The 11533-nt window shown below is 31.2% G+C and overlaps 2 protein-coding genes and 1 non-coding gene across 3 annotated transcripts; 2 read left to right on the plus strand and 1 right to left on the minus strand.

The window, feature by feature from the left end:
• The first annotated feature begins 6769 nt into the window (after window positions 1-6769).
• Window positions 6770-9156, plus strand: LOC124937565 (putative kinase-like protein TMKL1). The gene is made up of 2 exons (XM_047477850.1): window positions 6770-8246; window positions 8320-9156. Exons 1-2 carry the CDS (start codon window positions 6869-6871, stop codon window positions 8958-8960), a joined length of 2019 nt encoding a protein of 672 aa, XP_047333806.1. The 5' UTR covers window positions 6770-6868; the 3' UTR covers window positions 8961-9156.
• Window positions 9157-9637: 481 nt separating this feature from the next.
• TRNAM-CAU lies at window positions 9638-9725 on the minus strand. The gene is given in 2 exon segments: window positions 9638-9673; window positions 9688-9725. It is a non-coding gene; the product is annotated as a tRNA-Met (tRNA).
• Window positions 9726-9826: 101 nt separating this feature from the next.
• On the plus strand, window positions 9827-11496 carry LOC124937566 (thiamine-repressible mitochondrial transport protein THI74). The gene is made up of 3 exons (XM_047477851.1): window positions 9827-10447; window positions 10517-10940; window positions 11026-11496. Exons 1-3 carry the CDS (start codon window positions 9953-9955, stop codon window positions 11298-11300), a joined length of 1194 nt encoding a protein of 397 aa, XP_047333807.1. The 5' UTR covers window positions 9827-9952; the 3' UTR covers window positions 11301-11496.
• The last annotated feature ends 37 nt before the right edge of the window (window positions 11497-11533 follow it).

Here is an 11533-nt window from a genome sequence, read left to right on the forward strand (position 1 = left end):
TTTTGCCTATGAATATCCTAATCATGTGTCTAAAGAAAGGGATTAACCATATTTCTTGTTTAAAGTTGACTCTAAATATTCATTAGGTTTAGACAATGTTGATATAAAGAAATCATTGAATTCTCTTGGTTCTTTCGATTATCATATCTTATGTTTATCAAATGGGCTAGTCATATTCCTTGTCTAAAGATGACTTCAAAGCTTAGACAAAAATGATTTAAAGAATCATTGAATGCATCATTAGCACAAAATAAACACAATTATGAAACAAAGGATTTACATGTTATTGGTTTAGATTGTGAATCCTTTTAGAAAAGAATTTCACGAGTTTAGAAAAGTTGTCATTATTTTAGATGATTAGAGCATCGTTTATGAAACCGTAAAAATAAAAATAAAATCCAAATTTGAAATTTTTTATAATTTTTATGCATTTCAAGCACAATTTTAGGAACACGTTGTACTCGAGTTTGGAATTTTGGAGTTGAGAAACTTCGTATATGACACTACGAAAATGAGTATTTTTTTCAAACTTGCTTCGAAAATTTTAGAGAATTTTGTGGAGGTCAAAAATATTTTTATAGACTCGCCGTAGAAATTTCATAATTTTCTAAAATGTAGAATTCAAGATACAAGTTTTCGAAGTTATGTTGTTTTTCAAACGTTGTTTTTCAAACGGATACTAAAAATTGTGAAAATTAATATTCTGTAAAAGATAATATTTTTGACCATCTTTGATTTTTTTGGATTTTTTAAAAATAATTTAGAGACTGTAATTGAGAAAGAAATGTTGTTTTGTGTAAGAAAGAATCAAACAAGGCCTTAGTAATTTTGAATGCTTTAAAATTGAAACTTTATTATCAAAATTAGGCATAAGTATCGAAATATTTCTGCTACACAGGTTTTATTTTTTATTAAAAGAAATATTTAAAATCGATTTTAATTCTCTTTCTTACGTTTTTCTTAACTAAAAATTTCACAAAAATATTTCTAGAATCATAATAAAAATTATTATCATATTTTATTTTATTTTCGGTATTTTGAGGTATTTTTTAATTGGTTTGATTCATAAATTAAACATAATTAATGATTAAATCACAATTAAATATTTTAGTCTCTTTTTTTTGTCTAATTTAGGTAAAATAATTATAATATTTTATCCTCAAATTATTTTGGAATTTTGAACAAATTTTCTAATTAGGATTTTATTATCACAATAATGAAGATTCCTTAATTATGTTTTAATTCTTTTTTTGAGTTATTTTGAATATAAAAATTCAAAATATTATTTTAATATTATTAAAAATAATAATATTATTTAAAAATTAGGGTAAGTCAAATTTGTATGCTTACAGTTAGGTTTAGACAAGGCTGGTATAAAGAAACCATTGAATTCTCTGGGATCTTTCAATTATCATATCTTATGTCTATAAAAGGGGCTAACCCTATTCCTTGTCTAAAGATGACTTCAAACGTCCATTAAGTTTAGACAAAGATGATATAATAAATTCTTGAATGCATCCTTAGCACAAAATGAACACAATTATGAAACAAATAATTTACATGTTTCTTTCTTGTTAGTTCAGACTTCGAATCCTTATAGAAAATAATTTCACGAATATAGGAAAATTATCATTTAAGGATTTTAGATAATTTGAGCCCCATTTATGACATCGAACAAATAAAAATCCAAAAGTGTTTGAAATATTTTGAACATTTTTATGCATTTCAAACATAATTTTAGGAACACGTTGTACTCGAATTTGAAATTTTTGGAGTTGAGGAACTCCAAATATGACACTACGAAAATAAGTATTTTACCAAAATATTTCGAAAATTTTGAAAAATTTTGTGGAGGTCAAAAGTATTTGTATGGACCCACCGTAGAAATTTTATAATTTTCTAGAATGTAAAATTTAATATATGAGCTTTGGAAGTTAGGTCGTTTTTTAAATGCATCTTAAAAATTGTAGAAAATATTATTTGATTAAATATAATATTTTTGATCATCCTTAATTTTTGTTGAATTTTCTAGAATAATTTAGAGGCTTCAATTGAAAAAGAAATGTTATTTTATGGAAAAAGAAATCGAACAAGGCTTTAATAATTTTGAATTTTTTAAAATTGGAACTTTATAACTAGAATTGGACATATATAAAGTCAAGTGTCGAATTAGACATGAAAAAATAGTCCAACGGTCGAAATATTTCTTAATTATTAGAAAATAATTCGAAATTAGAAGTTTGGGTTTAATTTAGACGTTGAAAGAGTCCAAGGATTCAATTGAAGGAGACTAGAATGATCAGGGACGGAAATAATTAACTTTATCTAAAATAAGTTCATATTTTAAGAATTTAAAGCTGAAATTAAATTTCAGACAGACTGAGGGGGGTTGAATTAGAGACAGACAAAGAATTCAAGGGCTTGAACTTTTGAAAATAAGGAATTTTGTCCTCTTCTTCTCCGTGAGTCTTTCACCTCATCATGAAAAAATCCTATAAAAATTATCTCTATATATTACTCATAAATAAGTATATATATATATATATATATATATATATATATATATATATATATATATATATATATTTAAATATTTATATATATATTCCCAATAAATCTTGAGAGCACGATCATTTGCGACTAAAGCATTTCACTTCAAACATATTGAAAACTATTATTTTGTTATAATACTTTTAAATTTAATAAAATAAAAGGTATAAATGGTATTATTTATATTTAATATAAAATATACGAAATTAAATATAAAAAGAATTATGATAAAATAATAAATAATAATTTTTAAATCTATTATGTAACCAATTTGATTTTATTATTTAAAATAAATGTTACTTCAAGTTTACTTTTAGAAAAAACAATTATTTATTTTGAAAAAAAAAGTATTGTGATTATGGTAATAGTAATGATAATAATAAAATATAATTTTTTTAAATAATTCTTTATATATTTTGAATAAATATTTTAAAACTAAAAAAAAATCTTTAATATTAAATTAATTAAAATAAAGAGAGAAAATTAAAACCCAAAATCTACAACAGATTTTGGAAATATATATTATTAAACTAAAATTTATAACTAAGAATGCTCATTTTCAATAAAGTTAATTAAAAATATATATTAAATAAATATAATTAATTATTTATTTGATTTTAAAATAAATTTAAAATATTTATCTAAAAGTATTTGTGTATATATATATGTAGGGAAATAAATGGATAATTAATGTGAAAACTAAAAAATAACAATGACAATGGGAGTAAAAAATATTGGTGTTATTAATATTTGTATATTAATAAGTTTAATCTTTCTTTCTAATGTTATCTTCATAAGTGAATGTGAGTTTTATCATTTCTTTCTTTTCATAACTCATTCATTTATTAGGTTTTATATTGTATTTTTAATTTTTTTATAGGCTCATCAACCGATAATGGTAGTAACTTTATAAGGAAAGACGACACGGCAAATTCATTTTCGTGTGTTCAGATGGGGGATTGCCAAAGATTGAGAAATTGCAATCAAGTATGTTTTTATAAAGGCTTCCGTAAGGGTGGTTCATGTATGTCAATTTTATTACCTCAATATGGTTTCACTTGTTGTTGTACTCCAAATTGATCTTTTTTTAAGTTAATAATAATGTCAATCAGACAAGTTTAATGTTTACAAATATTTAAGTGAATATATATATAGTGCACATCAGTTCGGCCTATTTCACAAATTTAAAAAGAAAAAAAAAAACTTAATTAGAAAGAAAAAAAGAACACATGTTTCATACCTTGACTTAGTTGAATATAAGTAATAAATCTTAATAATTTATAATAAAAAATACACTATATATTTTTGATAATAATCGGATTATATAATCATTTTAACCTATTTAGTTAGAGGGGAGATAGAGAGCAAATTACTTTTAAACACAAAATATTTTTAATTATTTTTTTTTTTGCGTTAACTTTTTATACAAAATTACTCTAATATTATTAAAGTGACCCTATCATATCGTAGGGATGGATATGTCCTAACATGAGTCCTAGTTAGGAATATATTCTGACTCATGTCCTAGTTAGGCTTACCTTGGGCCACGATAGGTAATGATTTTGGGTTAATTTAACTGTATATTAACTATTACTTATTTTATATATTTGAGTTTTATTATATAAAAAATAAAATCTTTTAAAAAGTTCAATCCACAATGATGACTCCAAAAAATATATATTTATTTTAAAAATATGAAATATATCAATAATTTAAACCAATCGCACTCGATTAAGGTTTAAGATATAATTTTCTTTAAACCATATCGCACTCGATTATGGTTTAAGATAGGGTTTTGCTTTCAACCAATCGCACTAAATTAAGGTTTAAAGTAGGGTTTTGCATTAAACCATATCGCACTCGATTAAGGTTTATAGGGTTTTGTTTTAAACCATATTGCACTTGATTAAAGTTTAAGATAGAGTTTTCTTTAAACCAATCACACTCGATTAAGATTTAAGATAGGGTTTTACTTTAAACTGATTATACTCGATTAAGACTTAATATAGGGTTTTGCTTTAAACCAATTAGACTCGATTAAGATTTAAGATAGGGTTTTATTTTAAACCAATCGCACTAATTAAGGTTTAAGATAAGGTTTTGATTTAAACCAATTGCGCTCGATTATGGTTAAGATATGATTTTGCTTTAAACTAATCACAATCGATTAAGTTTTAAGATAAGGTTTTGCTTTAAACCAATGACACTCAATTAAGGTTTAAGATAGAGTTTTGCTTTATACCAATTGCACTCTATAAGATTTAAGATAGAATTTACTTTAAACCAATCGCACTCGACTAAGGTTTAAGATAAGGTTTTTCTTTAAACCAATTGCACTGGATTAAATTTTAAGATAGGGTTTTACTTTAAAGCAATAGCATTTGATTAAGGTTTAAGATAGGGATTTGCTTTAAACTAATCGCACTCGATTAAGGTTTAAGATAGAGTTTTGCTTTAAACTAGTCGCACTCAATTAAGGTTTAAGATAGGATTTTAATGATTTATTTTTAATTCATTTTTTTTATTTTTTTGAATAAAATGCCCATATTAGAGACATAGGGTCTTTATATTAGTTTTTTTAATTTGTGTTTAAGAATGAGTCCTAGCCTTTTCAACCCTCTAAGTGTTAGCGTCCTCTTTGACGTATAATGACATTAGATAAAACATATTCATATTCATAAATCGATTATGTACATCATTTTTGGAATGTTCCACAAAGGGAGACCAAAATGTAAGTGATGTTCTTCGAAGTAAAGATGTTCCTTTATGAATTTAGTCTCTTACACTAACAATAACAAATGGTGATTTCACATATCAACCTATTTGAGTATTTTCTTTATTTTTCTCTTTTTTTAGACTCTTTCTAGATGACCGAGGTTATATGTGTTTTTTCGTTCCCACTCCCATTTTTTTAAAGATTTCTTATTTATGAAAGGATAAGTCTTAATCGTTGGTTTATATCCATTCAAATTCTTTGTCTTTAAGAGCGGTTTGTGTGGTCCGAAATTGGTTGGTCTCATGGTTTACCTATCATTTTGAGTGCTCCGCCCATAGAGGGGATGCAAAAATGGATTTAAATAGTAGACTCGACCCGTGCACTATTTTAGTAAAATGATTTTTCTACAAAAGTTATGTTATAGATCTTTTAGTTTACCTTCCTCTCGAATATCATAAAAAGGAAGACTATTCTTTTATGGTTTTTTCCTATCTTGGAGATAAGGAACCGAAACGAAGCTCTATAGCATAGACTTTTCATTTGGCCTGCATAGGTTTTAGATAGTACGTATTGAGACGAAATAAGTTAATTGACTTCAAGAGTCGTCACTTTAGTTTACTTCACAAAGAAACTAAATGAAAGAAAATCAAATATTTATTTTAGGGTCCGGTACTTGGTTACGTATTAGGAAAGGGTCGTGGCATTGTGTCATATACACCTATCCAAAAGTATAATCTCTACTCGAACATAGTTGGCCATTGAATTTTTTAGAAGGGTTATTACACATGCGATCTGAGTTTAGAATTATTTTGCTTGTGAATATATTAATCATGTGTCTAAATAAATGGATTAACAATATTTTTGTTTAAAGTTGACTCTGAGTATCCATTAGGTTTAGACAAGGTTGTTATAAAGAAATTGGGTCTTTTGATTATCATATCTTATGTCTATTTCTTGTCTAAAGATGACTTCAGACGTCCATTAAGTTTACACAAAAATGATATAAAGAATCCTTGAATGCATCTTTAACATTCAAATTGTGAATCATTAGAGAAATAAATCCTTATAGAATTGAAAGGACATTGTTTCATGGTCTTATTTAGTGTGGTCTACTAGACTGCCTTCTACGAGAGACTCAATTCCCGTGATCGGATCAAGAACTCGTGTAACTCTTTTGCCTCTTTGTGGCTTTTTATTTAATTAATGCTTTGTCGTATTTCACCAAAAAAAAAATGATAAAAGTAATAAATTTTGGGTCAATTACGCCTGAAATATGTTGGGCCGGGGAGTGTTTAAATCAAACGGGCCTTAAGAAACATAAAATCAAACATGTCGGATTAAAAAAAAAGCGTGCTTGTCTTCTTGAGTGCTCCTGTCCTCATCATGTGTCCATATACCGTTCGATTGAATCATCAAACGGACAAAAATGAACTTCAGAGAGCCGTTGAACATCTAATGACGATAATCTCGATACATCTCCCTCCAAAATAAAAAAATAAAAAATTGCATCTTTCAACAGTCAGTGTGTCAGATTTCCATAAACCTTCAAAGAAGAAAGAAACCCGTTTCCCATCCCCACCATTTTAGCTTTCTCTTTCTTCAATGGCGCCGATCAATCTTCACTCTCTCTACATTCCACCATTGCTCATAATCTTACTCTTCTTCTCCACCAATGTATCGTCTTCATTGGATATCGAGCTGCTTTTAAGCAAGATCAGACCTTCTCTCCAAGGACAAACAGACAACATACTGTTATCTTCTTGGAATACTTCATTTCCTCTCTGTCAATGGAGAGGTCTCAAATGGGTCTTCTCCGACGGGACCCTTCTACCTTGTGCCGACGCCGACCATTCCTCTCCTCAGTGGACAAATCTTTCTCTTTATACAGATCCTTCTTTACGTCTTCTCTCTTTACAGCTACCATCTGCAGGACTTTCCGGTACTCTACCTAGAGAGCTCGGCGAACTATCCTCACTCCAGAGTCTCTATTTGGGCGTTAATACTCTCACGGGTTCTATTCCTCTCGAGCTTGGTTACAGTTCTTCACTATCTGAACTCGATTTGGGTAACAATTTGTTAAATGGGTCGCTACCGGCTTCGATCTGGAACCTTTGTGACCGACTATCCTCCATCCGGCTCCATGGTAACTCTCTCTCCGGTGAAATTCCTCAACCTGCTTTCCTTAATTCCTCGTGCAATAACCTAGAGTCTCTTGATTTGGGGGAAAATGAATTTTCTGGGAATTTTCCTGATTTTGTTACTAAGTTTCTTAGCCTTCGAGAACTTGATCTGGGGAAGAATGATTTATCTGGTTCGATTCCTAAGACCTTAACTGGGTTAGTCAGTTTAGAGAAATTGAATCTTTCTTACAACAATTTTACTGGGGTTTTGCCGAATTTTTCTGGGAAGTTCGTTTCAGATGAATTTGTGGGGAATAATGTTATGTTATGTGGAGATCCGTTGAAGAGATGTAATGGAAGCTCCTCTGGGTTGAGTTCAGGCGCTATAGCTGGCTTTGTTATCGGTTCTATGAGTGCTGTTGTGGTTTTTGCTTCGTTAATGATTGGTTATGTTCAAGGAAGGAAGAGAAAGAACATGGGAGAAGACGATGATGATGAAATGGTGGAGGAAGGAGATGTTGAAGAAGGTGAAGATGCAGAGGGGAAGTTGATCTTTTTCCAAGGAGGGGAGCATTTGATATTGGATGATGTATTGAACGCCACTGGTCAAGTAATGGAGAAATCGAGCTATGGAACTGTATACAAAGCGAAGCTGGCGGACGGAGGTACGATCGCGCTGAGATTGTTAAGAGAAGGAAGTTGTAAAGATCGGAGTTTATGTTTGCCGGTGATTAAACAGTTGGGTAGAATCCGCCATGAGAATTTGATCCCACTTCGAGCGTTTTATCAGGGAAGAAGAGGGGAGAAGCTACTGATTTATGATTATCTTCCTAATAGAAGCCTCCATGATCTCCTTCACGGTTAGTTTGAATTGAGTTCTTCAAATTGATTTGAAACTGTGTTGTAAATATTTATTGATTTTTGTTTGATCAGAATCTAAGGTGGGGAAGCCGGTTTTGAATTGGGCGAGGCGTCACAAGATAGCATTAGCAATCGCTAGAGGACTAGCCCATCTCCATACTGTTCCAGAAACACCAATCACACACGGAAACATCCGGTCTAAAAACGTTCTAATCGACGAGTTCTTCATTGCCCGTCTGACAGAATTCGGGCTGGACAAGATAATGATTCCTGCAGTTGCTGACGAATTGGTGGCAATGGCGAAAGCTGACGGTTACAAGGCACCCGAGCTTGAAAAGATGAAGAAATGTAATTCAAGGACGGATGTTTACGCGTTTGGAATACTTCTTCTGGAGATATTGATAGGGAAGAAACCGGGGAAGAGTGGAAGGAACGAGGAATTTGTTGATTTGCCATCGCGTGTGAAAGTGGCGGTTTTGGAGGAGACTACGATGGAGGTTTTTGATATTGAGGTTTTGAAGGGAATAAGGAATCCTATGGAAGATGGCTTGGTTCAGGCTTTGAAACTCGCAATGGGGTGTTGTGCACCGGTGGCGGCGGTGAGGCCGACGATGGATGAGGTGGTTAAGCAGTTGGAGGAGAACCGGCCGAGGAATAGGTCTGCTCTTTATAGTCCGGCTGAGACTAGGAGTGGAACCGGTACTCCTTTTTGAGTCTTAGAAAATTGATCAACTTTTTCCTTAATGTTGTCCTAATAGATATGATGATTAATGTTTGGTTTTGCCATAGGATGTTTCCACTTATGTTGTTTATTATTATTATTATGCAGAAAGACAATACATTAATAATAGAATAGTAGTGTTTCTTATTTTAGTAAAAAAATCTTTACTTTATTCTCCATGTCTATGCACTTTCCCACTTTTTGTTAAGAGAATTTTGTACGAGTACTTCTCTTCTTAAACTTATAAATAAAGTATTTTTTATGAGAAAATTGACTTTCATTCATTTTATTTAAAAATTATGTAGGGTAAAAATGTATTCATCATTTATTCAAGGCAAGACAAACATCTCCTTCTTCAACAATTTGAAATTAAATATAAGAAAGAATTAAATCCAATTATCTCATATTGTATTTGGTGATCATTTTACAATCAATACTAAGATTTGTCTCTTAATTCTGATGGGTGATTGAGAGTTTGTTTGATGTAGTTTTTTTTGAAAAACTCTTTTTTTTATAGAAACTGAATACTTACAAAATTTTATGTTCAATTCTATTGAAATTGAATGCAACCTAGGGTTATGAATATTTTATTGGAGAATGAATAACTTTTGAAAAAATAAAACACATTTTATTAGGTTTTATGAGAAGTGATTAAAAAAGAAAAAGGAATGGGGTGAGAGAGGCTCGAACTCTCGACCTCAGGATAACTCAGAATTTGCTATGAGACCTACGCGCTAGCCAACTGCGCCACCACCCCAGATGTTATTTCCATTCAATCGTTTCAAATAAACACAGTATCTAACATTATATTTACATGAATGTGCCGGTCCTTGATTTTCAATCGCGTTTCTCGATCGCTTGAATATCAATCAGGAAGGAAAGGAAAGGAGTTGATTTTGACTGTTGAAGTTGTTGCGATCAGCTAATATATATATATATATCAGACTTGATCTTCTCAGCATGTTCTATTTCTAGAATAGGGATATGGAGAAGAATCATGTTTGGAGATGGACTTTAGGTCTAATTTACATATTAGCTGTTGCATCCATCTGGATCGCTGCAAGTTTCGTTGTTCAGTCGGTGGTCGATGGAGGCGTATCCCCTTTTCTCATTACATACATTTGTAATTCATTGTTCATACTATTGATTCCTTTAGTTGAAATCGGAAGATATTTAGAGGATACATACGGAACCATCTTCTTCTTCTGGAGAAGAAAAACAAGTCATTTTCCAGAACAAACTAAAGACTCAGAGGTTGTTCCTCTTCAACATGACGACATCGCAGATCTTCAATCTCTCGACATAAATAATCCAGAACTTCTTCTGCCCGTTACAGAAGAACAAGTTGCTGATAAAGGGTTGGATTCAAAAGGGCGATGGACACGGATGAGACTGGCAAAAATCAGTCTTTTGATCTGCCCCTTTTGGTTCCTGGCACAACTCACATTTAACCTCTCCCTTAAGTATACAACAGTGACGGTATGCCGCCATTTTCTTCTTCTTCTGAATTATCTTTCCTTGTAATTGTTTCCCTCTTTCTTTATGCAGTCAAATACAATCTTAAGTAGTGTATCAAGCCTTTTCACCTTTGTGGTAGCTCTTGTATTCTTGGGTGAGAAATTCACTTGGATTAAGCTGATCAGTGTAATTCTTTGTATGGGAGGAACTGTCATTGTCAGCTTGGCTGATTCTGGGACAGGGTTAAGTGCAGTTGCTTCAAACCCTGTTCTTGGTGATGGTCTTTCTCTTGTATCTTCAGCCTTGTACGCCATATACATAACCCTTATTCGTAAAAATCTACCTGATGAAGATGATGAAAAAAGTGGGAAAGCCAGTATGGCACAATTCCTTGGTTTCTTAGGATTATTCAACCTATTGATCTTCCTGCCTGTTGCAGTTATACTCAGTTTTACCCATCTAGAGTCATTCAACTGGCTCACATGGAAGCAACTTGGCCTAATCGTTGGTAAAGGTAATAATAATAATCATAAGTCCGAAATTTGTATGCATTTCTCTTAATAATAGAGCTAACTCTTATCTAATGGTTTGTTGGTTAGGGTTGATGGATAATGTGTTGAGTGATTATTTGTGGGCTAAGGCGGTTCTTTTAACAACAACTACAGTGGCAACGGCTGGACTTACCATCCAAGTACCGTTAGCAGCGATTATCGATACATTGATAGGAAATGCACCTAATCCAATGGACTACATTGGTGCTGCAGTCATTATGGTGGGTTTTGTGGGAATTAACATCCCATCTGATATCTTTTCCAGATGGAAGGATCATCATCCACATGAAGAACTTGTTCAAGTCAGGTCAACCAGTTCCTAGTGTTTTTGCTCATTTGATTCTTTGTGATTTACTTAGCATGCTTCCAAAAGTGTATACTTTTCTTTTTATGTGTCAAAAGGTATTAGATGATTTATTATTTTGTTCTATTATATTTTGTGTACACATTTTGGTAGGTATATAAAAACAGTGTTTATTAATTATTACTGAAGAGTTTTCTTTTTTAAGTTTGATTTCACTATTTTGTGCAGAGTTGTTTGAACTATGTATTCATG

Source organism: Impatiens glandulifera, chromosome 5 (assembly GCF_907164915.1).
Source record: "Impatiens glandulifera chromosome 5, dImpGla2.1, whole genome shotgun sequence".
In the NCBI taxonomy this organism is placed as follows: Eukaryota; Viridiplantae; Streptophyta; class Magnoliopsida; order Ericales; family Balsaminaceae; genus Impatiens; species Impatiens glandulifera.

Excerpts from the sequence above, each read along its gene's own strand:
- LOC124937565 (XM_047477850.1), top strand. The coding sequence starts at position 6,869 with ATGGCGCCGATCAATCTTCACTCTCTCTACATTCCACCATTGCTCATA. Across the intron at positions 8,247-8,319 it reads CCTCCATGATCTCCTTCACG|AATCTAAGGTGGGGAAGCCG; the intron begins GTTAGTTTGAAT and ends TTGTTTGATCAG.
- LOC124937566 (XM_047477851.1), top strand. The coding sequence starts at position 9,953 with ATGGAGAAGAATCATGTTTGGAGATGGACTTTAGGTCTAATTTACATA. Across the intron at positions 10,448-10,516 it reads TTAAGTATACAACAGTGACG|TCAAATACAATCTTAAGTAG; the intron begins GTATGCCGCCAT and ends TTCTTTATGCAG. Across the intron at positions 10,941-11,025 it reads TGGCCTAATCGTTGGTAAAG|GGTTGATGGATAATGTGTTG; the intron begins GTAATAATAATA and ends TTTGTTGGTTAG.